A 27,561-nucleotide genomic window follows, 5' to 3' on the forward strand; every position below is an offset into this window, starting at 1 on the left:
CTATAAAAGAACATATATTAAAAAATCTAACCTAATACTGATTATTATAGCTCTTGCTTCTCCATCCCAAACAACTATGTTGTTTGGGATGGAGAAGCAAGCTAATCTAGATGTTTGTCCTATAAAAACTGTTAAGATTAAGTGGCTGGGATGTTCCCATCCCAGCCACTTAAAGTCATATAATTCATTATATTAATAAGTACCAATTATATATTTTTAAATGCATTATTGATTTTGAAGCTTGTCTTGAATGATATCAAAATCTTTCCTCCTACTGCCAACAACTTTTAATAATTAAATTAATATCACTTTGTGTATACATTTGAATTGGTCCAATGTCTGTTATGCTTTTGTATCCACTAATTATTAAAAATTTTTGAAACAATGAGCTCAAAAGTCAAAAATAAAAGACCACTGTCAAGTACTCTCACTGTATAAATGGAATGTAAATATAATTGACTCACAGTATGTGGAAATTTTGCTGAAATAAATTTTTTATAACAATAACAAAATTTACATATAGCAATGTACATATAGAACTTTGGTAAAAAAACCAACCAACCAACCAACAAACAAACATGAATATTGCATATTCAAAAATAAGTGCATTTATTAAAAACTGTTATGCTTTTTTTTTATTTTACCATGTCATATAATAAATTCATTGAAACAAAAATTTCTTATACATACCACTTCATATCCAGAGATTTGCCACACATGGGAAAGAATATTTGTACATCCTTGCACCCATTTAGAAGTCGGTCTTTGTACTTTACGAGGATTCTATAATCCAAAATATTAATTTCAGAATGAATAATTATTCCTTTCTCCCCCCCTACATACCAAAAAATATTAAGCATAGATTATTTCAAATCAAAAGTATGTGAAAATATAACAGGATATATATATAAAGACACAAAAATATAATTAGTAATCTTGCATGCATAGAATTGAAGTGAGATTTTAAACAGACATGTACAAAGAAAAAGACTTTGATGTGTAGCAACAGTACTGGATAAATGTCTTAAATAAATTTTATTTTTTAAGGCTCTTGTTTATACATACAGTTTTTTAAAGGTCTCAGGAACAGCTTACTACTGCACAAAGATCATCAAAATATTTTCATAATTTTGACATTTTAACAATTCATAAAATTACAACTGCAAAAAAAATTCAACAAAACAGAAACCATTAGAATTATTGCCTTCAGGCAATCCAAAAGATTGCTGAAATATATGCCTGAAACTTCAAATTATTATTGAAACATATGCCCTAAAATTCAAATTATTATTGACAATCACCACAAGATCTCTTGCCTCATCTACATGGGTGGGCTGAAAAGTTCTCAGCCTCGACCACTGATGGCAACAATATTGGCACGATTTTTTTTTCTAAGTTGGTACATCTGTCATAAGCATCCATGTGAAATTGCAAGTTATTCCATTAAGTAGTTTTTTTATACAAATGTCTGAAGCAAAAGTGTTGTCTGTATCTCTTGAAATGGATAAAATTGAGTATCGTGTGGTTATAAAATTCTTTGTAAAAGAAGGTTTAATGCCAAAAGAAATTCATTCGAAGTTCATAAAAATTTATGGGCACTCTTCTCCTTCATTTTCGACAATTAAGAAAGGGGCTGCCGAGTTTAAACATAGCCATACCAGCCTTGAAGATGATCCACGTGAAGGAAGTCCAAAAAGTGTAGCAACACCAGAAATCATTGATCAAGTACACAATATGGTATTGGATGACCGGCGAGTCAAAGTGCATGAAATTGCTGAGACTATAGACATTTCAAAAGAACATGTAGGATAAATTTTGCATGAAGAATTGCAAATGAAAAAGCTTTGCACAAGATGGGTGCTGCCCTTGCACAAAAATCTTTGAACAGTGCTTGGAGTGTTTTAACAAGAATAAAACTGATTTTGTGCATCGATTTATTACTATGGATGAGACTTGGATTCACCATTACACCAGAATCCAAACAGTCAAAACAGTGAACAGAAGCTGGCTTTTCAGTGTCAAAGAAGACAAAGTCATGGCATCGGTGTTTGGGGATGCTAAAGGCATTTTGCTTATTAATTATCTTCAAAAGGATAAAACAATAACCGTAGAATATTATTCTGATCTTTTAACCAGACTAGATGAAAAAATTTGTGAGAAAAGACTCGGTTTGCAGAAGAAAAAATCATCTTCCATCAGGATGATCCACCTGCCCACAAAGGTGTTTTGGCAATGGGAAAATTAAGGAATCTGCACTATGAATTGTTGGAACATCCACTCTTATCTCTTCCCAAAACTTGCAGGTCAACATTTTTCTTCAAATCAAGAGGTGATTGCAGCTGTAGAGGAGTCTTTTGCAGATCTTACTGAGAACCACTACAGGAATGGGATAATGCTGTAGCATCACTGGAATAAATATATTAGTCTTAAAGGAAATTATGTTGAAAAATAAAAATAATTTTGAAATTATAAATTCGTTTTTTCATTGGTAGACTGAGAACTTTTCAGACCACCCTCATATTTCTTCCCAATAGAGATCCACTAATAAAGTATGTAGCTTCCTATGTATGGATCCCAAATTTCAAACTTTATGTTTAGCTGCATTTTGAGAGTTTATTTTTCACTTGGTGAAAACTTTTCACCAAGTGAAAAATAAACTCTCAACATCTTTCTCTGAATCCGGAGTAATTTAATAATAAGGTTGTACACCCTTTGGCAACTCCTATAGGTTGGGATGGCCTCTCATTGCTTCTGCCTTGGTGTCTCCACTGCTGGGCCTGGCTCCCACTGACGAGACCTCAATAAAGGTTGAAACCGGTATGGGTAGTGGCCCTTGCTTTAATGCATAGCATTACACATATCTGCAAGGAGATGTGCTTTGCATTATGGGAGATACTGAGATAGGAGTGATGGAAGCTTTCTCCACCTTTGCAACGAGTTTCCTGGTGTTGTACTACCTTACCCCAGTCCTGAAGATACTTTCAGGTGCAAACTTTGTTTGTTCACACTTGGATTAAACTAAACTTATTATAGTTTAGCTGCATTACCCACCTTCCCAGCTTATTTAAATTCTCTGTAAGAGCCAAAACATCAACACTGTTACTAATAATCTTCCCAAGCCTTGCATCATCTGCAAATAACTGGATATCTCTCTTAAACCCAGTGCTTTTCAACCTTTATGCCAGTGATGACATCACTGGCATAAAGGTTGAAAAGCAAAAGTCCCAGAATTGATCCCTGAGGAATCCTACTTATGTTCTTCCTTAATATAGCTCTCCTATGCATAATCCTCTGATAGATATCAGAGGATTATGCATAGGAGAATTCTCTGATCCACTTTCTAATTTCTAATCCACTTCACTAATCTGATATCTAATTTAATGTATTGCAACTTAAATATCAACTTATAGTATGTGGCACCCTATTCAATGCCTTTGCAAAAAAAAAAAAAAAAAAAAAAAAAAAAGCCACTATAATACCTTTCCCTCATTAACTTCCCTTGTCACTTTATTATAAAAAGGCAAGCAAATTATTGAAACCAGAGCACCCTTTAACAAATCTTTGTTGCCTTTCACATATAATATTACTCTCATCTGCCTAATTTTGTGTATATGATCCCTTACTAATTTCTCCAAAACCTTAACAACCACAGAAGTAATACAAACTAGTCTATAGACCACCTAATTGCATTTTAACACCACCATTGTGCAATGGCAATATCTTACACTCCTTCTGCTCAGTGGGAACTTTCCTACTAACTAGGCTTTTGGTGAACAGTCAGGTCAATGGAGGTGTCAGCACATTCTCTCAAAATCAGGGGTAAAATCCCATCTAGCTCCACTGTTTTACTGACCTTCAGAGTACTATCTGAAACACATTCACCTCATGCATTTCTAAGCCTTCACTCCTTCAGATTCTTTCCTAAATAAAACCTGTTCTTTCAGGATGAAATGCCCCAAATAAACTGATCGTTAAACAGCTCCACTATCATCTGCACAGGTCACTTTACCTCTTTTTCCATCTAAATGGGTCATTTGTCCACAATCATTTCTCCTTCTACTGACCACATAATGAAAGAATCTTTGGGATTTTGCTTGGACTATTGAGCTAATCTCTCTCTCTCCCCTCATATTCCATTTTTGTCTCCTTACTATACTAGTCACTTTCCTGGCCTGACTCATATTCCTCATGCAACTGCTTTCCACCTCTTTTTCATCTGCAGCAGTTTGATTTCAACAGTCAACAACTTTAGACCAAATTGATGAAGAATGCTGTTTGCCTCCAAATATAAACTGCATGGTCTCACCAATGGGGGGGGGACAAGCTTAATTATAATCTTACAATTATAAAATTACAATCTTAGTTATAATCAGCTACTCTGAAGCAAGGATCAAATCTAAAGTCTCAATCCTCTCTTTATTGCCATATACACATGCTCTATCATTCCTCCAGGCAAGTAGTCCTTTAACATTCCATTCTCTATTCTGCATACTACAAATCATTTAATCTCCATATATCACTTCCTCACAGATCCATTTATTCCTTGCTCACCTGCATCTTTCACTCTCCCTCTCCAATATTCTCGATCCTGGATCTCTTGCTAATCATCTTGCTTTGCTTCCTTGCTCCTAGACCCATTCAACGTTCTCTTATTATCCCCTCTTTCCTTGGTTTGCCCATTCCCTCTATCTCCTCTCATTTTTAACTTTCTCTCACACTTCTTGTCTTGCATCAGTCAGTCTTTTAAGTGTTCTAATCTCTCCCTTCACACAAGTCAACTAATTTTTCATATGCTCCACTTCCTCTCTCTCAATACCTCAGTCTCCCTCTCCAATCTTTCTACCTTCACTGAAGATTCAGTGGCATAGTCAGCACCATCCTTGAGATCTTTCATATCTCCAGTCACACTACCTAATATCAAGTCCATCGCCACCTGGTGTTTGTTTTCCTCTCCCCCCCTGCAATCGTACTGCTCATAACTCTCTCCCTGCAAATATACATTTCCTAGTACCATCACCACCACTGAAATCCAAGATATTTGAAATCCTTATATTGAGATCACCCAACTCTTCCCCCATTGTCTACATTTCATGCAAATATTCACCCCCCCATTATATTACTTGTAATACTTTTAAATGACAAAAAGCATAGTGCAGGTGAAGCATGCTACAAAGTCCTGTATTATACTGGCCTGGTTGGCTGAGTGGTTAATATATCCACTCTCCAGCCAAAAAGGCTAGGGGTTTGAATTCTGCCGACAAGGTGGGGCTACCGTGAACAACGGCTTTCCAGTTCAACTACCTCTTAAGTGAACCAAAAGATGCGACTTCACTCTGATCAATTTAAGAGAGAGAGAGAGTCAGTGTGTGTGTGTGTGTGTGTGTGTGTGTGTGTGTGTGTGTGTGTGTGTGTGTGTGTTTAAATTGTTGAAGCAGATCAAATTTTCATTATAACCATATCTGTCTATAGAGAAATGCTTGCCAAATGTTTATGATGAGGTTTGGCACATCTCTATAGAGTGACATGATTCTGAGCTTGTTGGAACATTTCTAAAGCTTCTATTGATCTTACAAAGTTCATGAAAATGATATCATACAAATGCTTCAGATTCCTCTTGCTATAGTATACTCAAGTTCAGTACCTCCATTGTGCAACTGGATGGCTGATACACCAGGTGTCACAACGACAATCATATTACATTTTATAATCATATCACAAAAAAAGCCACTTACTCCCATGTGCAACTTCAGGGACTGCCCTATCTTTTGGAAAATCCCCCAGGGTCAAATTCAACTAGTGGCCACTAGAGAACCTCAATGTATGTTGCCATTGGTAAAGAATTCTGAAAAAGATAAGTGCTATTTTCTGTAATAAATAGCTATACTACTTGCATTTTAGTATAATACTGTTTATTTTTGATAGCTTAGTGTACCTTCATGACTGTTGGGCTTTGTGGATTTGTTACTGATTTTTTTTACTGAATTTTTGAATCTTGCATTAAACAGAACACAACAGTGGTATGAATGAGATCTGAACACCATGGAGTGTGAAGATTAAATGTCATTAACAATGTAAGCTTTTTGAAAATGGTTTGGTGTTGTGAGTGCAACATGTATGCACAAAGAAATGTGAAAGATGTATTTGAGGAGAGACTGGAGACAAGAGAAGGTATGAATTTGTAGAAAGTGTGATATTTTAATTACAAGTTATCGACAAATGCAAAACAGGCTAAAGGAATGAAAGTTAGCATGAATATGGGTGCAAAAGCCTTTGTGAATAATAGAATGAAAGCTAGTGTGACTGAGGGAGAACATAACAGAACATAAAAATGAAGAAACGAAAGTAACTGATGTGGAAGCAAAAGGAAATAGGAAGGAGGAAACAGAAGAAAGGTATGGCAGAATGAGAGGGAATGAGACTATGGGATATCTGTTATTTTTCAGTAAATAACAACATATATTAAATAATAATTATAATAACTTTAATTAATACTTTCCTATATTTTGGCAACGTTACACTGCCATCATCCGGAATCACAAAACAATGATATGTGCACACAGGAACTAACTTGACAAATGTCGCTGAAGAAAGGCAACCAAAGTAGGGCCTGGAGTCCTAAATGGCACCCTCTAATGGACTAATTGGATAGTATTGGGCTGAAGTTCTGAGGATGAGTGCTTCCCAAATTTTGTGCAGTTTCATGTACCCAAATTTGTAGAAGTTTGGAAAGTTTCTTAGGGATGACACAGATTCGAAGAATAGCCTCTCATATTTGTATCTGCTGTGATGCAATACTGCCCTTCTCCCAGCATATCCTGTGGTGATTGTTCGAAGCATGGTTAGCAATACAGAGTGGCTGTAATAGTGAAACCAGATGTAGTCCTTGTGTTCAGAAATTATGATATTGGCTGTCCTGACTGTTTGGCTATAGTAGTAGGTAGCAGTTGTGGCTGGAAGCAATTAGTGCACTTGCTCATGGCCACAACTATGCACTTGCACCTAAGATAAAGACTGTAAAAAAAAGTAATGATCCAAAAAGAATGAGGTATCCTCAGCCATCCTATTATTATTGCCAAAAATATCAGACTTGATGTAGCTAGTGTACTTACTCATGTAAAACCACATAAAACCAACCTCTCAAGGAAATAATGTGAAGCTCTGCAAGAAATTAAAAACAACAATAGAATAGTAATTACCAAAGCTGATAAGGGGGAATGCCACTATAGTTTTAAACCAAAAAGATTACACATGTAAGCTTGCCTTCTTACGTTGAGATTGCTCTACCTACCTATCTTTAGATCATGATTCTACCAATACACAAATCAGAACATTTCAAGGCTCCTTAAAGATGGAGCCCCCCCCCCCTCTCAACGGATACTTCACACACAAAAAAACTCAGCCTACTTTGAAGTCAGTATAGAAAACCTCACACTCCAGCACACTGACATTATATTCAATTTCAAGTCTCCTCTCTATTCACTAATGTCTCATTCAAAGACACCTTACTAAGATATATTTCCTCCTGATATCTTAACCCTGTTTCCGTTTACTATGAACTCAGCCAATTTCATATGGTAAGAAAAATTCTACAAACAGATAGAGGTGACAGCAATGGGTTCTCCAACCCCGGCCAACTTCTTCACGGAGACCTTTGAAGAAAAGCCTTAAATTCTGTCCCCCACATAAACTCACTGGCTAGCACAGTGAGTAGATGAATGACCATTTGGCCACATGGCCTAGATATGCTCAACATTTTCTTTACACATCTATGATCCAGTTTACCTTAGAAAAGGAAAACAACAGCTTCCCATCAACCTGATGGATCCCTGGCATTCTTGGTTTACAGAAAACCCACATACACTGATAGATACATTCACGCAGCCATGCCACTTCCCTTCCAAACAATATGGGATTATATAGTAGGGCAAAAATAATCAGTTCTGATAGCAGTGTCCAAACCACTGAAATGACCATATTCTCAACACTTTCTCAGCCAATGACTACAATCCACACAAAATCCAACAAATATTAAAACCGTGTAATAGCGGTATGAATTCCCCTCCCTTCTTCAGAGCAGAGATTACTCAAAATCTATCACCATATATCTGGGGCAAAACCAAAAAATTAACAAAAATCCTAAGGAAATACAACCTTACAATCACTTACAGGCCACACAAAAAAAAACTGACATCCTTTATCTGCTCCACCAAAGACCAGAAACATTCCCTAGGCCTACCAGGTCCCTTGCAGTTACAAACTGTCCTACTACAGCCAAACAAGGCAGGACATCCAACATCAGAATTCTGAACACAAAGACTACATCTGGTTCCACCATCAAAGCCACTCTGAACTTGCTGACCATGTTTTGGAGACACCTACCACCACAGGATACAATGGAAGAAGGCCACTATTACACCACAACCAATATACGAGGGTGGTCTGAAAGGTTCTTGGCCTAACAATGAAAAACCAATTTATAATTTCAAAATTATTTTTTATTTTTCAACATAATCTCCCTTAAGACTAATACATTTATTCCAAAAATGCTCCAGCACCATTACTCCGTCCCTGTAGTGGTTCTCGGTAAGATGTGCAAAATACCCCTCGACAGCTGCAATCACCTCTTGATTAAAAGAAAAACGCTGACCAGTGAGGAAGAGTTTCGATTTTGGGAAGAGATAGAGATCAGATGGAGCCAAATCTGGAGAATAGGGTGGATGTTCTAACAATTCATACTGCAGATCGCTTAATTTTCCCATTGCCAAAACATCTTTGTGGGCAGGTGCATTGTCCTAATGAATGATTTTTTTCTTCTGCAAACTGGGTCTTTTCTCATGAATTTTTTCATCCAGTCTGGTTAAAAGATCAGAATAATATTCTCCAGTTATTGTTTTACTCTTTTCAAGATAATTGATAAACAAAATGCCAATGCCATGACCTTTCCTGCTGATGAAACGGACTTTGTCTTCTTTGGCGCTGAACAACTGGCTTCTGTCCACTGTTTTGACCTGTTTGGATTCTGGTGTGTAATGGTAAATCCGAGTCTCAACCATAGTAATAAATTAATGCACAAAATCAGTTTTATTCTTATTATTCTTATTAAAAACTTTGCGCTCTTGCACAACAGTTTTGTGCAAGAGCGTTTTAACAATTCTTCATGCAAAATATATCTTACATGTTCTTTAGAAATGCCTATAGTCTTAGCAGTTTCACACTTTAACTCGCTGGTCATCCAATACCATATTGTGCACTTGATCAATGATTTCTGGTGTTGCTACACTTTTTGGAAGTCCTTCATGTGGAACATCTTCAGGGCTGGTATGGCCACGTTTAAACTCGGCAGCCCATTTCTTAATTGTCGAAAACGTAAGAGAAGAGTGCCCATAAACTTTTATGAACTTCGAATGAATTTTTTTGGCATTAAACCTTCTTTTACAAAGAATTTTATAACTGCACGATACTCAATTTTATCCATTTCAAGGACAACACTTTTGCTTCAGACAGGCTGTATAAAACCAACTACTTGATGGAATGACTTGCAATTTCACATGGATGCTTATAACAGATGTACCAACTTAGAAAAAAAAAAAATCATGCCAATAGTGTTGCCATCTATGGTCGAGGCCAAGAACTTTTCAGACCACCCACATAAATATGAGAGGCCAGTCCGTGAATCTGCCTCAGTCCTGAGAAACTTTCTAAACCTCGAAAAATTTGGATGCATGAAATTTCCCCAAATTTGGGAGCATTCATCCTCAGATCTTCAGCACAGTGGCCAAGACCATCCAATTGAGCTCATTAGAGGGGCCCCATGTAGTACTCTAGGCCTGACTTTAGTTGCCTTACTTCAATCTCATTTGTCCAATATTAGTGCCTTCATGCACATATTGTTTTGTGATCCCAGATGATGGCAATGTAACGTTGCCAAAATATAGAAAAGAATTAAATTAATTTATTATAATTAATATTTAGTATTGATTATAATATATTCTGAACATATACATATTCAAAAATAACAGTTATGAATAGCCAATGTATAAGCCTGTCTACCAGGAGTGAGTATGGGAGTGCCAGAGACTGAAATTGCTGGAATGCAGGATTTGAAGAAAGACTTATTCAAAATGAAAAATGAAATGAGGAATATGCAAAGAGATATTACACATTTAGTGGAAACAATTAAGTGTGCAAAAGGATAGATCTGATCCCGTGGCTACCTCTCTCAGAGAGGGCTGCAGCTGATTACTAGGGAGATAAGGACAGAAGGTGGTTTCCCGCTGCCTTCCTTGCCGTATTTTTTATGACTGTAGCCTGTATGTTCACTGGTCCGGTTTGCCTCCTTGCGGAATGAAAAACCCCAGATAAACTGGCAAAAAAATACCGCTGTCCATGCCCAAAACCGGCTAACTTGGCTATGGCTTATCCTTAAGCTCCTCACGTCATCGACAGGAATCGAACCTAGGACACTCCTTCCCCAGACATATGGTTGCGAAGTGCAAAGCCACTAGGCTAACTGAGCAGACAAAAGGATAGAATAAAAGAAAAAAGAGGTGTCGAATGACATGAGAACAGCAGTGCATGGAGATTCCATTATTGAGGACTGATTAATGAAAGAGTCCATAAGGTCTGTTTTCCAGGAGAGAATTCATAAGTTAATTCATGCTTTGGATATGGATATGAAGAGGAAATGAGCAACAGAGTTAGCTGGACATAACAAGAATGTAAGGATGGATATCAGGAGGCTAATAACAGTATAGTGGAAAAGATTGTGAGTGTTGTTGAGATATGAGAAAATATCCCCCATAGTGTCTCCACCTTGTTGTTGGGGGGGGGGGGGGGCTTGTGTATTCCAATGATCCTGTGAGCTATACTGGTAGCAGTATACTTGTTCAGCATAGGATGCCCTTTGTGATAGCAAAGGGTATCCTAGGCTGGACAGGTCACAAGGGAGTGGTCAGAACAAAGAGTCTCACCCTGGTACTCCAGGTTGAGGGTTTAGTATGGGGGGCAACAACCCCATCTCATAAAAAAATCAACTGGCTATGACATGTACAAGTAATCTTCACTGGATGGACTTAAATGGATATCATCCCAAGCCTTGGAATAATGGTTTTTGAACAGGTTCATGGAATGTGAGAAGTTTGTACAGAGTCAGAGCATTTCAAGAAATTATACATGAATTAACTAGTTATAAAAAAGAGACATGAAGGACCGGAGAAGCTAATTAGAAGAAAGAGAACCTCCTACTACTTCATAGTGGAAACTGTAAAAATTATCTTGGCTGCGCAATTGTTATATTCGATGCATACTTGGATTGTAGGCATTGGATCAATTACTCTATTATAATTCTTAGATTCTTGGATATTATAATTCTTAAATCCTTGTTAAATTAATATGTGCTACTAATATGACTCTCTATCACTTTACTTTAACTAACTTTACCTTACATTTGACCCTCTCTTATCCTTTCTTAACTCTGCCCCCCCCCCCCCCCCCACTGCATGCAAAGCAGACCTTAAGGTTTCTATTGTGTCCAATTTGCAATTCACCAAAATTCTCATACTTCTGAACTAGACAAATTTGTTTGATTATCGACTGCACCAGCCTAACTGAATTAATATAGTCTGAGAATTTCAGGAAGAGGAACATATGCAAATTTACAGCTAAATTATATCTACTCATGTAGCAAGTCATAGGAATTCTCTATCAATTTGCACGCAGATTCCCGATTTATTTCGAGACAGCGTATTTGCAAAAGATCAGGCAAGGTTATTAATCAAATAAAACAAGTTTATTGCTAACTATTAAGATGTTACAAGTAATACATTCATGGGGAGGAAATTACTTCTCTTAATCAAAACTATACTGAATAAGTTTAACATGCATTTAATTGTTAAACACATAGCTTTCACATACCTTTAGCATGTTGCTCAACAAATTTGCAATGTAAGAGCAGTTGTCCCCTTATTTTTAATCTAATCTAGTTCCTTCCATTCTTTGTACATAATCATAACCATTTTACTCTAGCATATCTACATCTCTAAACTCAAATTCACACCAACTTCTTTCTGTAAGCACAAATATCACTTATGCTAATACTAATCTTATACATTTACAATTTCAGAAAAAACATTAACAAAGCATGTCTACTCACAGTAACCTTTACATTCACAGTACAGTCACATGAATAAAATTTCAGTCTGGATTTTCTTGCTTCTGTTCCTCTACTTCAGGGTACAATAGTTGCTTGGCTACTCCATAGATAACTTCAGTGCTCTCAGCTAGGGCGGCGGACAATATCCTTTCTTTGAACGTCCTACGAAGGCAGCTGTTTCTACCTTCACTGGTTGGTCACTCAGTCTGTATGGGAAGAACTCACATCCATGTGGCAGGTCTCGTCCTGGAAACAGTCTGATGATATCGGGAAGATATCCCATTTACACAGTCGCTATGATCTTCCATAGGGTTGCTAAGAAAGAACTGCCGATGTCTCCATCACATATTCAGGTAGTAGCCTTCTCCTCGTCCTTTTGTGCATTGAAGCAGGGACCCCCCCCCAGAGGTATGGACTCATCTCCTCACAGTTGAATCGGATCCTCCGAGAAGGGAAGTAAAAAAAAAAAACACCTCTGTCCCTTTAAATATCTTTCTAATCCTTTGTTTCAATACTGAAGTTTTCCATGTTTGCTCCGTGGTATGATGACGTCACTTCGACTCTCTCCCTTCGAACGTCTCTAATGTGGGCACCTATTTTTGTTCGCAACACCTTGTGAACTTTTACTTTTGCTGATTCATTTTTCTAATCTTGTTTAATCTCCTCTCTTAAGTTTTTCATACAACTTTAAAATACATAAAACTTTAAAGTACATAAAATTATTTTATGTACTTTACAAGAATATAAGGTATTCTATTATTTAAATATTATTTCAACTTCACATTTTTCATTATATATATACATATTTAAAACCTCTGTAAAACCAAGCTAGATAAGTTAACTAATTTAACTTATCGTACAAGATTTTATAAAACAACTCTGATAAACATGAATTTGGAACAGGTCTCATCATCAGGAAAAAATTGTTATCTCTTATTGGATATGAAGCTATTAATGAAAGAATAAGCAAGTAAAAGTACAAGCACTTACAGAAGTTACATAAGAGGAAATAAAAGATAAATTATACGAAAAACTGGAAGTAATTCTCAAAAATATTCTGCAACAGGATGTAATCATTTTATTAGGAGATTTAAAATGAATGAGAATGCAAAGGTTGGAAAAGAGGAAATATATAACAAAATTATTGGAAACCAAAGCCTTCACGAAGAGGCAAATATTAATGAATTTGGCCACATCCAGAAACTTCTTAAGCAACACTATGTTTACGAGGAAGAATATACACAAACAAACATGGAAATCTCCTAATGGACATACTTTCAACCAAACAGACCATAGGAATTGCATTCAAAATATTCAGAGCTTCGGAGGAGCTAAGTGATACTGACTATTTTCTAATTGGTGCTATTATTAAGGTTAATAAACAGTAAAAATTTTTTCAGCACATGTAAATCAACTGAGATACAATATGGACAAACTAGATAAAACAGAAGTGAGAAAACACATGAATGTGAATTAAAATATAAATTAAAAAATATGCAGCCAGAAGAGAATGAAAATACTGAAAACATCTGGAATTGTATCAAGGACAGCATAAAAGTTACAGCAGAAAACTCAGGAATTCAAAGTAAAATACAGTGTAAAAAGTGTTTTAATGCAGAATGTGAACTGGCATTAAAAAAAAAAAGACAGAAGCATCTTAATAACTCAATTGATAGTCATGCTACTTAAAGATACAAAGAGAGCAACAAGGAAGACAATAAAATAATTAGACAACAGAAAAGAAAATTTTTGCATGAACAGATTAGAGAAATCTAGAAGTACTTTACAGTAAATAACCCTAGAAAAATTTTCCATGAGATTAAAAACCAAAAACAGATCCACATATGAAAACAACAATAATCAACAATAGCAATGGAGATGAAATAGCAAGCAAATGGAAAAAGTGCTTTAACAAATTCCTACTTGTGATGAACATGCTGAATCTTTTAAACAGAATAACTTATTGTACTTGTCATCACCAAGAAATATTTAAACCTTCACTAACTGAAGTAGAAGAAAGCATAAAGCAGTTCAAAGACAAAAAAGTATCAGGTACTTAAGTAATAATAGCCAAACTCATCAAATATAGGGAACATGAATTAATCACTCATATACATCAGCTGGTAAAATTTGTATGAGAAAAAAAAAAAGAGATACCTGCAGAATGGAAAGAATCAGTAATCATTCCACTATATAAAAGGGGAAACAAAAATGAATGTGAAAATTACACGGGTATATCACTACTGTTTGAGGGCTACAATATTGCAGATTCCAAAGAAACAGACAGTTGACCAGAATTTTACACTAAGACAGATACTAGAAAAAAAACGATAATATAATTTGCAGGTCCATATTTTATTTATAGATTTTAGAAAAGCATGTGATCTTTGCTTTTATAGATTTTAGGAATGCATATGAAGATCATCGAAGAGTATTAGAGGAACTAGGAATACCTCATGCGATAGAATGTTTAATCAAAATTTGCACTGCTGACAGTGAAAGCATGGCATTCGCTAATGGAATTAGATCTGAACACTGTTAATATTCAGACAGGATTGAAGCGAGGAGATGCCTTTTGCCCATCCTTTTTAATTAAGCATTAGAAAAATGTATTTGAGAAACTGTAAAACATAACACAAACAGAACATAATATTAGGATGATATATGCCTTGTTGGAGAAAATGCAGAAGACATTAGAATAACATTTAGAAAACTCAAAACTGCTGCTGAAAAACTAGGATTATAAATCAACCAGGATAAAACTGAATATTTAAAAGTATGCAGAAATCACAATCAAGGGGAAAATGACCAGTTTAACATTGATAACCTGAAATTTAAAAGTGCTACTTTCTTCAAATACCTTGGAACATTGATTACACAAGATAATAAAATTAGTACAGAAATAAAAGCTAGAATACACCCCTCCAACAGACCTTTTCATTCATTACATCATTTATTATCCTCCATAATTCTTTCAAGGATTTATAACAGAAATATACAAGACAATCATTAGACCTATTGTTTTATAATGGAGCAGAAAATTGGAGAATAACAGACCCAGACAAAAAAAGATTTGCATATCTTTGAAAATAAATTCCTCAGAAAAGTCTACAGACCTGTAAGAGAAAACATACACCAAGTGAATGGAGAAGACACAATTAACAGCTATATGAACTCTATAGATCCTGATTTCTAGCTGATGAAATCAGAACTTGCAGAGTGAGATGGCTTGGACACAAGGAAAGCATAGGTGAGGAGAGAATGGCTGAACAAGTATTCAAGATGATCATGATGGAAAGTTACCTAGAGGTACACTATGGCTGCGATGGGAGGATCATATCTAAAGACTTAGCTAAAATGGGAATCCAGAACTGGAATGAAAGAGCTCAAGACAAAAAAGGAATAAAAAAAGTAGGTAAAATTTAACTGGTGATATACAACTGTTTGCAGATTATGCAAAACTGGGGAAATGATGAGGATTCAATCAGATGTTGTGGCCTTACAGGAGAACTTGAATAGTTGTATGAGTGGGCAAACAGTATGGAACTGTCAGTTCAATGATGCAAAGTTCTGAAATTTTATTCACAATAAAAATGTTTTGGTTCTATTGTATAAGGCTTTGATCAGATCTCATAAGGATTGTTGTGTACAGATTTGTTTTCTTGGTTTTAATGGTGATGAGGATATACTGAAAGGGTCTAGAGAAGACCGACTAAAGGTGGTAACTGATCTTTAAACTGGGATATGAAAACAGATTGAGGGAATACATTTTGCAAAGCCTTGTGAATAGGAGAAAGAGAGGGGATAAGATTAAGACATTTAAGTGAGTAAAGGGTTGTTACTGGGTTAACAGGAAGAAATTTTTCACAGAATGAGAGAAGGGAATAGAACAAGAGGACATTTCTGAAAGCTGTATAAGGATGATATGAACATGGAGCAGGTTCTTTGCATGAAGAGCAGTTGATGAGTGGAATACACTGCATGACATTATGGTGAATGCAGATACATTGAATGAATTTAAAGCATGGTTTGATGGGCTTTATGTGTAACAGTGTGTGCCTCCATTAAAGATACCAAGCTATTTTAAACCTGGTTTTAATCCATTTCCCAAGTAAGCAAACAGACAAAGTCAAGTTTGCGCCTGCAAATAATGCAAGTCGGGGTGACCCCGCACGTAGTGCAAGTCATAGGCAACTCGTGGTAAAGGTGGAATAAGCTCTGATCACTATTCTTGGTATTTACCCTTAATGCAAAGCACATCTCCTTGAGGAGATGTATGATGCCCACGAGTTGCCTAAGACTTGCACTATGTGCAGGGTCACCATGACTTGCATTACTTGCAGGTGCAAACTTGACTTTGTCTGTTTGCTTACTTGGGAAATGGATTAAAACCAGGCTCAAAATAGCTTGGTATCTTTAATGTATATTATACCCAAGGTAAAAAACTTTCTACAGTGTGTGCCTCCAATGATGAGTTCTGACTGTATCAATGGCTGGTGTTAATAATAATAAGCATCTTGCAACAATTTATGCCTTAGTCTCATAAGACTGAGGGTGACTATAAGAGAGAAGAGAGGCATCTTCATATAGTATAATTTGCAATGTATGCTTTGTAGACAGTCATCAAAATATTATGGCCTTACAGGAGGACTTGAATAGATTGCATGAATGGACAGGTGAGTGGAACTATCAGTTATAATGATGGGATGCAAAGTATACATTTGGTGGGGAAACTTTAAAGTAGAGGAGATGAGAGATCTAGAGTGATGGTGGACAAGGATCTGAAATTCAGAGACCACATTGCACAAGTTGTGAAGACATCACATCAGATAATGGCAATGATATGGAGGACCCTGACATGCAGAAATCTAGGAGTTATGATGCCATTGTATAAGGCCTTGATCAGGCCTCATATGGATTATTGTGCACAGATTTGGTTGTTTTCCTGGTGTGTTCACCAGGTTTTCATGGTGATGAGAATATGTTAGAAAGGGAACAGAGAAGATTCACAAAGGTGGTCAGTGGTCTTTGGAATGTGGAGTACAAGGACAGGTTGAGAGAATGTAAGTTGCAAAGCCGTGAATAGGAGGAAGAGGGAGAACATGATTGAGACATATAAGCTAGTCAGGGGTTTATCAGGTTGACATAGAAGGTGGGGGGGGGGGGGTAGAACAAGAGGCCACTGCTGGAAACTGTATAAGGAAAGTGTGAGCAGAGAAGCAAGGAGCAGGTTCTTTTCATGAAACAGTGGCTGGCGAGTGGAATGCATTACCTGAGTGCTTTGTGAATGTAGACATATTGTAGACAGTACAGTTGGATGGCCAGTGCGTACCTCCCACGATGAGTCTCTGACTCCATGGAGGTCAGATGATGATAATAATAATAATAGAGCAATAGAAAAATTTCCAACAAAAACTAGTGTCAAAATCTACTGATCAAGTAACGCTGAACTATTATTGAGTACCAAGTCTTTATTTAACCAAAACTAACAATGTCCTGTTGCTCATAGAATACATAAGTTGCTGAAGTCTGGATATAGGTTCAAAAACATCAGGAAAATCTCAAAAAATACGATGCCATCTAATAAAAGATATAAATAATGTAAATAAATCACACCAAAGGTTATGCTCATCTAAACATTAGATTTTATAACTTTATTAATTTTCTTATATTTCTTCAGATTTATAATGCTGCTCATGCTTTTGAACCTATGTCAAAGTTTGGACTACCTATCAGGAACGTGCAGGTTGCATCTCTGGTGAAACTATGGCTTAATGAAGAAGGAAGAGAGGATAGATGAAGAAAGTTTCTGGTGCTGTTAAAACAAATACACACCAGTTGTAGGATACTTCCCCAAAGTGAATGAAGTTAAGGTTTTCCACTCTAGGAAAGAATTACATTGTAATAATTTTCTGGCTGGATGGTATTTAATAAAATTTAGAATTTATGATGTATGTTAGAATATGTCCATGTGGTTTGATTTTGGTTTCCAGTGTGTTATTTTTATGGACAAAATGACTCAAGCTGACAGTAATAATCTGCACTGTTTAGATGGAATTTAATGAAATTTAGTATTTAGAATTATGTTAAAAAGTGTTGTCATTCCAATTTTGGTTTCACTTGGGCCCTTTTTAGTGAAAAAATTATATGCTTAGCTTAAGCCAGAAATGGATCAAAGTTTCATAATGACATTCTAATATTGGTTCAAAGTTGCTAAGAGTGCAACACTGAACTGACAATATATTTGTTAAGTGGAAAGACACACACTTTGGCTAGAAAAGGTGGAATGAAGTATATTGATTCTGGTAGACAGACATATGTTTGCCTCATAGCTATTATTTTTCAAAAAATCATAACATCTAAAATATTAATTATAATAACTTTAATTAATACCCTTCTATATTTCATCAACATTTATATTGCCATCATTAGAGATCACAAAAAAATGACATGTACATGCAGGCACTAACACTGTGCAAATAAGGCTGAAGAAAGGCAATCAAAATCAGGGCCTTTAGTACTAAATGGTGTTCTCCTAGTGGGCTAGATTGTTCTGAAGCCTGGAGGAAAGATATGGATGAGAAGATAATTCAATATACAGTCGACATTATGGGAAACTCCTAGAAATCAAAAGAATAGTTTGTTATACTAGTTTGACATGCATCCCAATTTTAGCAAACTTTGTACCTGTGAGGCTTTGGTACTTTGCTATAATGAAAATCGACTACATTTACAGTTTGACTGTAAACAGACAACTAGCAGTCTTGTGTGTGTAGGCTTAAGGAAAAGTAGGGGAATGGCCTAGTTCAACAAACAGGACAAGTGAAAATACCTATAAAAGAGGCATAAGACAGAAATAGAACTATGAGAGAGTGACTGGAGAAGTTTGTGAGAGAGGTCACCAATTAACCAATATTATTATATTGGTTATTTGGTGACCTCTTAATATAAATTGGCCTTATTCTAGATAGTGGCAAGCATGTTTAGAGAGGCTTTTAGTGAACCACCACATGGTGGTGCAAAAAAAATACTCTCTAAAAATATGAGAACAATACTCTGGAGAAGAGAGGATTTGTGATTTATACAGTATTAAGAGTTGTACAGGTATGAAATAATGAAATAAAGTAAATCAAAAGGCTTTTCTCTAAATGGTAGATATTTCCACCAAATCTATTATAATCCATGCTGATCTCTGTTCAATCACTTTAACAGACATAATAAATTGCAGAAAAGAATATTAATGTCTAACAATATTAAATAAAAAATTCATAATTATGCAATTTCTAATAATTATGTTTAAAAAAATGCAATATTTTTCAGTCTTAGAATCTTAATCTCAGAATCTCATAAAATATCCCAAGTTTCTTTGCCTTCCATTCATTGTACCACTTACTATGAAATAATTACTACATCAATTTCATGAAGCTATTGTAATCAATATTATTTTAAACTTACCCATTTTTTGTAGTTAAATTCCATGGAGTGTCATGCTTGTCATACCTCGCTCTCCAAAAGTTTAAAATGTCCTCTGAGGCCATTTACTAAAATATAAAAAAATGTTTTGTGTTTTTTTGTTTTGTTTTAAATGTAAAGCTTTTAAATGGTTTATATTTCTAAATCTGTTTTATATTTATAATTAAAATATAGTTTACATTCACAATTAAAACTATTAAAAAGTCAAAACTCTCATCTATATTTTCATCAATAAAGATAAAATATTATCTTTACTTCAGGATTAAAAAAAATGCATTTTTTTTTTTTTTTTTTTTTAATCCTGATCTCAAATAATGTACACTTATGGCCACAGTCAGGCAGGGAGTGAAAAAAATAAATAAAATAAATTAATTAATTTCATTTTAGTGTTTTGAAACTGCGCAGATTATAATTTTTAGGCAACATAATCAAATTTATATAAATTTGATTTGATTAATTAACCAAATTAATCAAATCTTTATATAAATGCCAAGAGTTTAATTAATTAAACTCTTGGCATTCATATAAAGAAATATCAATACGTTATCAGTATTTCAATACTTATCTTTATTCCCTCCGCACTCACTAGATTTTGCATTACACCATATGCTCCCACTTCTCCCAAGTGACTATTCCCACAAGGATGCCAACCCCTCCCCTACCACCATCCTAATAACTAGTTTCCCTGCACCAATACTCTCACTTCCCCAGAGAACAACATTCTCTCCATCCTTCCTAATTCAAATGCAAGCCATCTCTTGCATACAATTATCTTCTACATCAAATCCATGCATCCACATAATCCAACCTTCTCTTTTGACCCATTCTAGCTATTATGCTATTCATTACTGATGCTCTTCTCCATAGCTCTGAATTATCACACCTGGGGAACATACTATGTTCCCCCTCTCTCTTTCTTCTTTTATACAACCTCAAGCATGAACTTCGGATCTCTCATCACCCAATTCACACAACCTCTCAGATCATTTATGCCCACCATCGCAAATATCTCATCCATTTTTTCACTTTGCATAACTGCCAGTCATACTGTATCATTCCTCCAGGCAAACACTCCTCTGGTATTCTATTTTGCACCCCATGGATCATCGAATCTCTATACATCACACCTATTATCACTCTGTTCCTACTATGTTCACTTGTATCCCTCTCTCTCTTCTCTGACACTTTCTCCCCAACTTACCTGCCTTCCTATCATCTCTCCATCCCTAGCTCCTGCACTGTCATACATTCCTGTCATTTCCTCTCTACCCGTAGTTCTCCTATTCTCTCTCCTTCTATCATTTCCATAACTATCTCTCCCCCTCTCCACTTTCATTCACTTCACATCTGTTCTTTCCAGTCTCCTAATTTCTTCTTTCATGCTTCCGAACTCATTCCTTCTTCACTCAGTTTAAGGAACACTTTGTTATAATGAAAATTTCACAATAATAAAGTGGTGAGCTGCAAAACAGTGGACGTGCAAGCTAGCAAAAATAAGATTTGTGTAAATGGCACTGAAAAAGTAATTCAAGATATGAAAGCAGGGTTGGAAAAGATGAAGCAAGAGATTAAACACACGAGTAATGAACTGAGTAGAATTACGGATTTTCATGGGAATGTAAGTAAGAATGGGACGAGAGATTTGAAAGAAATATCAAATAATCTGCTCATTCTACCGCTGGAAAACAGAGGTAGAATGAGCAGGGTGGTTCAAACACTGAATAAGAGGAGTACGTAAGCAAAAGAGTTGGTAGTGGTAGTTGACACGAATGATCTGACTGGTAACAAAAAGAATGTAGGGAGAGATGTCATGAGGCTATTAAGGAGAGTGAAAGATTACAGTGTGGTAGGTAAGGTAGTCAGCATGCTGACTACCTTACCTACCACACTGTAATCTTTCCACACTAAAACCTAGTGTGGTAGGTTTTAGTGTGGAATCTACCTATAATCTACCACACTAAAAGCTTGAATCATATGGCTGTATAATGACTGACTAAAGAATGACTGAAGTGAACATAAGCCCTGAGGAAGCAAGAGTTGTTGTGGAAGAGCAGGAGAGTAAGGTAGGCAAGTTTCTGAATGGAGAGGCGAGTGGTGCGAGTAGAGACAATAAAAAAGGAACAGAGTGGACAGGGCATTGCATGAAAAGGATAGATGATGGTTTCAGAAGTAAATGTGTAAGTGAAGAAGAAAGAATGAAGACAGTCATGAATGTAGGAGTGATATTTAGATCTCGGGAAGGGTGTAGTATCAGTGATGATAGACAAGAATGCATACAGGAGAGTGTAGAGGAGTCATGTCCAAGAAGTGGGATTAGTGGGACTTGTTACAGAAACAGAAATCAGCTTGTGTGCATGTTTACAAATGCTACGAGTATTCAAAACAAGGCGAATGAAATTGAAGTGTTGATAGAGTTCAAGCACCCAAAAAACTGTTGGTATAAGTTAGACATGGTTGAACAAGGATGACATCTGACAGGAATAGAGATGGAGATATAAGTAGTCTTTCGTGAAGATAGACAAAGCAAAAAAGTGAGGAGGAGTGTTATTGATAATGGCAGAAGAGTTGTGTCCATCTAAGGTGGAGATGCCAGGAGCAAATACTAACAGTGGTTTTGAAGCAGTATGGTGTAAAGTGGAGGTGGACAGGGTGAAATGTTTACTAGGATGTTGCTGTAGACCTGGTAATGTGGAAGGCAGTGAGAAGAAAATGTTTAGACAATTGGTCTGGCTAATAAGAAAAGGGTGATCATTATGGGCAATTTCAATTATGATAATATAGACTTGAATGAAGAGACATCATCAGGAACCAAAAGAGAATAATTTTGTTGAGTTTTTAAGGAATAACTACTCTAGGCAGTATAAAAATAAGACCACATGTGGATTGAGGGCCCAGGATTTGATTGTCTCATCAGAAGATACTATTGTAAATGAAGTGTCACATCCTCCTCCAGTTGGTGAAAGTGACCATGAAGTGATCAGTTTGGTGGTGGCCAGCCATATCAGAATTTTGTGGGGGAAAAAAAAAGATTATATGTGGAACTATAAGGCAGGTGATTATGACAAACTCAGGAGGCAGCTTGCAGTGATATCATGGAATGAGGAATTACATGGGAAGGAAATCAATGCTGCTTGGTCTCTACTCAGAAAGTATCTGGCATAGGCAATGACTGAGCATATTCCAAAGGTCAGGAGATTAAATAAGGTAGACATAAAATGGATGACTGAAGAGATGAAGCATGCAATCTGCATTGTTGAAGTGGCAGAAGATAATCAGTTACATGAGTAGTACAAAGAACAAGTAAAGAAGGTGACTCACTTAGTAAGAATAGCAAAAGTGCAGTATGAGCAGCAGGTAGCAAATGATGCTAGAAGAAATCCTAGAAATTTTTTTTAATATGTGGCCAGTAGAAGGAAGGATAATTATTGGAGGATAATGTACTCAGTGATAATTGAAGAATGACAAACACTGAGGATGAGAGGTGCTAAATGAGCAATTCATTAAAGTATTTCATCCTTGTGATTGTAACATAATGCAGAACTTGAGAGCAGTGGGAATGGGGAGGAACCACTGATAGTGAGTGAGTAGGATTATATGAAGAATTGAGTAAACTTGATGTCAGCAAGACCATGGGACTTGATGGTATATCACCAGGTGTCTTGAAGGAATGTTCCAATGAGTTAACAACTTTAATTTACATTTTTAACACAAGTCTTAGATTAGCTCAAGTTCCAAAACTGAAAAGATGCCAAAATTGTTCTGCTTCTTAATTACAGGCCAATCTGCTTGTCTGGAGTAGTGGTTAGAGTGCTGGAGAAGCTAGAGAGGCCAAGGATTCAGAACTGGGTGAACATCAGTAGAATTCTCTATAATGGACAGCATGCGTTTGCTAAAGGAAGACTGTGTTTTAAGCAGTCTACTTGCTATTATAACGAGGTGACGAATACATTGGATAAGGGGATGTATATACAGTAGTATATTTAGATTTTGCAAAGGCTTTCAATAGATTACCACATGACAAATTGGTAATTAAATTGGAACAGATGGGGTTGAATAGTAGATCGGTGCATCAGATTGAAGATTGGCTGTCTGACAGGTATCAACAGGCTGTGTGTAGGGGAGTGATATCCCAGAAGAATAAAGTCACTAGTGGCGGCCCCTATTTACATGCATGTTAATCACATTGGAAAGGGCTTAAAAGGTGATATACAGTTTCTGTAGCTGATGTAAAGTTGGGGAGAGTTAAGAGAAGTAGAGTAGATGTTGTAGCTTTGCAAAAGGGCCTAAATAGGCTGTCTGAATGGGCCAGGGTGTGGGGATGTCAGTTTAATGTTACAGTGTAAAGTGTCAAGTTTTAAAATTTGAGAAGCAAAGATGGGATGCAGCATATAGAATTGGTGAGGATATTTTGGAGGAGGTAGAGGAGATGAAGGATTTGATGGTTGTGGTGGATAGAGACTTGAAATTTCGTGAACATTTTGCTAAAATTGTGAGGACAACACAACAGATTTGAGAATGATGCAGAGAACACCAACATGTAGGATTAAGGATATTTTGATTCCATTGTAGAAAACTTTGATCAGACTGCATATGGATTACTGTGCACAGATTTGGTCACCACGTTTTCAAAAGGATGAGATTTTGGAGAGGGGCCAGAGACAATTGACTAAGTTGGTTTCTGGTCTCTGGAATGTGGAATATCAGGACAGATTGACAGAATACACATTACAGAACTTAGTGGAAAGAAGGAAGAGGGGAGACATGATCAAGAAGTATAAATTGGTAAGGGATAGCCAGATTAGTGTGGATGAGAATATCTGGAGACAGAAGGAGAATGAGGGGCCATCCCTGGAAGCTGTATAAGGTGGGTGTGAGCAAGGGGGTGAGGAGTAGATTTTTTGCATGGAGAGCAGTGAGTGATTGGAATGCATTCACTCATCACACACACACAAACATTGCCTGAATGTGTGTGTGTGTGTGTGTGTGTGTGTGTGTGTGTGTGTGTGTGTGTGTGTGTGTGTGTGTGTGTGTGTGTGTGTGTGTGTGTGTGTGTGATGAGTGCAGGGACAGTGAATGTATTTAAGTCAAGTTATGATGAGCTGTGCATGTGAGAATGAGACCTCCCATAATGAGTCTCTTGACTCCGTGGAGGTCTGTTTAGGTAGCTTTAATGCTATGGGACTTTGTCTATAAATTTTGAGTAGTTTGTTGTAGTAAATAAATTAATATTCCAAAATACAAATGTTCCATTTCACCATTGCAAATGCACACTTCATTCTTGTTTCTTGACATTCTTCATTCTACTGGATTCCTGGGTTCAACAGAAATACTTCAGCTGTCTAACATATCAGAGCTACATTTCATTTGACAAAACTATGAATGATTGTAAACATACTGTATATTAGTACCACATGTTAGATCATGTGGATTACATAATCCACATGATCTAACATGTTTTTTTTTTTTTTAAGCCACCTGGAGTGTCCTGAAAAACCACTGTAAGACCCAGTGTTAAACCACTATCACTAGAATAGTGGTCTTACACTGGATGATGAAAATCATCTACCATCTGAAGACTTTTGCAAGCATCCATTCCATAGCAGGATTTATGCCAAATATACAATAATTAACAATGTGCTGTAGCTGCAAGTAATGATAAATTTCAGAAAATTTATCATTACTTACTATATATTATCAGAGAAGCTTAGCACACTTAATAATGACAATATCCTTTGGCTGGAAAGATCTAAATTTGAATCCCATCTGGGATGTAAAAGCATTTGCAAGTGCTTTTTCAAATGAAAGTGAGTTAGCTATTCTCACATGAAGATAGCTTTCGATCCCGCCCCCATGCTCCTGGAACCTTGGGTGTATCATCCCACTAGACAGTAAAACTGATGAGAGAAGACATGCAATTCATAATTAGCAGTTTACTAACTTGGCTTACATGCACTCGCTTTCAACTCAGTACAAAACAAAGCAATCCAGTCACTGAGGAGTAGGATTAAACTGCCCTATTATAGTACAACTTAAGTTCTATGAAGTAAGTTACTTGGCTGTGACAGGCCATTTAATCTAAAGCACTGAAGGAAGAGATAGGATAGGAGATGAGATATATTATCAAAATCTCAAATGATGATCACAGACTCATCACAGATGTATATAGTATTCTTGTTTCCAAGACAACTACTTTTTTTTTTTTTTCAGTATTATCATCATAATCATAAAAATCTCTATGACTAAAACTTGCACAGTTTCAGATCCAATCTATGATGAGAGAAATTTTATTAGAACTTTTCCCAGACTTATCTATTGTTAGCTAATTTAAGGATAAGCTGGTCATGGACCACTTTGGTTGAATAATAATAAACTTCTCCATACTTAAAATACAATTAAGAGGATTTAACTAAAAAGAATTATTACCATTTCTACTTAGTACACTGACTTGCTGCAACTCTAGCATAAGCCTACATGTGCTATCAAGACTTGCATTAAAAAGAATTCAAATTAGAAAATGAAATTAATAAGTAACTTGCATTAAAAAGAATTCAAATTAGAAATTGAAATTAATAAGTAACTAAAGGATGTAATAAACTGAATTAAGAATAAAATTTAAAGCTAGTGTATTTGCAGTTTGCATGTAGCAGATATAAGTTTTAATATTTTATACTTTTATGCCAATTTAAAATATCAATTAGAAACCTGGAACGGCCATCACATTTAAATTTCACAAAATATTTAATTTTATATTAATTTGTATGATTCTTTGGAGGTGTCACTTTTTTTCTTTTATTTATTTATTTTTTTTGTAATAATAATAATGATTAATTTAACCAATAACACACATAACCAATGCCATTCTTTTTTCTTCTTTTTTTTTTTTTGATAAAATATAAATTATGAGACAATTCTTTCTTCAATAAATGCTACTGCTTTATGATATGACACCTCCAGGGATTCCAAAGACGCAGCCAACGGCATCGAACGACTGGATTCCTTCCAACTACTAACCGCGCTCAAACTAGCTTAACTTTTTGCGAGCCATTAGTAGCATAGGCTCTACCAATCGACCAAAGCATTTATTGTTATTTTTTTAATAACAACATGATTCGATGAATACAATAAGGCCCTACTTAACTGGTACTTGTTTCAGGAAATTTTGAAAACTGCATATAAAATTTTGCTTTATGTCAAATTCTTCTCATCGTTCACAACTCAAAATCTGTAATAGGGGACATTATTCTCGAAAAGCTTCACCTTTAGTTGGTTAGTCTCCCTATTATATATCTCAATCAAATCTGTAGGAAGGGCAAAAGAAAGACAATGCATTTATTTAGTTTTGGGCATCCTGCAGTTGCATTTCTACTGATAATTCTCACATACTATGCAAAAATGTTTCCTCTCCTCCCTCCATCTGATCTGCTCAAATAGGCCAGTGGTTGTGAATAATTCTAAAATAAACAAAATCAGTTACTGAAATCATACCTTTTAATTAAATTTTTAAGTCTATCGTATATTCAGACTGAATTTTGAAAAAAAAATTGAATGACAACTATGAGGAAAAAGGTGATAGCTATCATCTGTTTAAATTCGTAAACACTGAGGTTTATTTAAACATATACGGTGGCGTATACAGGAAGTACTTCAAGTTCCCGTTAGGCAGTAGTGCTCTATTTTATTTTTCTCAAAGAAAGCAATAGCAGTTACATTAACGTTGATATAATACAAAGCAATAACTTTAGTTACAGGTGCGCTCTTTCAATAATGAACACATTCAAGAACAGAAGATTACTCTGTGTAATCTTCTGTTCTTGAATGTGTTCATTATTTCATGGCATTAACCGTCACGGATTATGGATCTAACAAACAGCTTTAGAAAGTTTTTTTTTTTTTTTTTTTTGCTGCTCTTGAGTTACAGAATAAATTATACTAAACAA

General features: G+C 35.8%; 1 protein-coding gene across 2 annotated transcripts in view; it reads right to left on the reverse strand.

Annotated features, from left to right (window-relative positions):
- The window catches only part of LOC150098712 (thiopurine S-methyltransferase-like), a 100,774-nt gene extending 73,422 nt beyond the window's left edge, over positions 1-27,352 (reverse strand). The window contains exons 1-3 of one of the 2 annotated variants that reach the window (XM_090405218.1): positions 27,110-27,352; positions 19,607-19,692; positions 691-783 (exon numbers count right to left, since the gene is read on the reverse strand). In XM_090405218.1, the coding sequence (XP_090261344.1) occupies positions 691-783; positions 19,607-19,689 (176 nt within the window). In that variant the 5' untranslated portion in view covers positions 19,690-19,692; positions 27,110-27,352. Of the gene's footprint in view, positions 1-690; positions 784-19,606; positions 19,693-26,881; positions 27,056-27,109 lie in introns of those variants that run through there. The other variant, XM_090405219.1, reaches the window with a different exon arrangement.
- Between the last annotated feature and the right edge of the window lie 209 nt (positions 27,353-27,561).

The sequence above is a fragment of the Typopeltis vanoorti genome, chromosome 15 (assembly GCF_054136105.1).
Source record: "Typopeltis vanoorti isolate ZY-2024b chromosome 15, IOZ_Tvanoo_1.0, whole genome shotgun sequence".
In the NCBI taxonomy this organism is placed as follows: domain Eukaryota; kingdom Metazoa; phylum Arthropoda; class Arachnida; order Uropygi; family Thelyphonidae; genus Typopeltis; species Typopeltis vanoorti.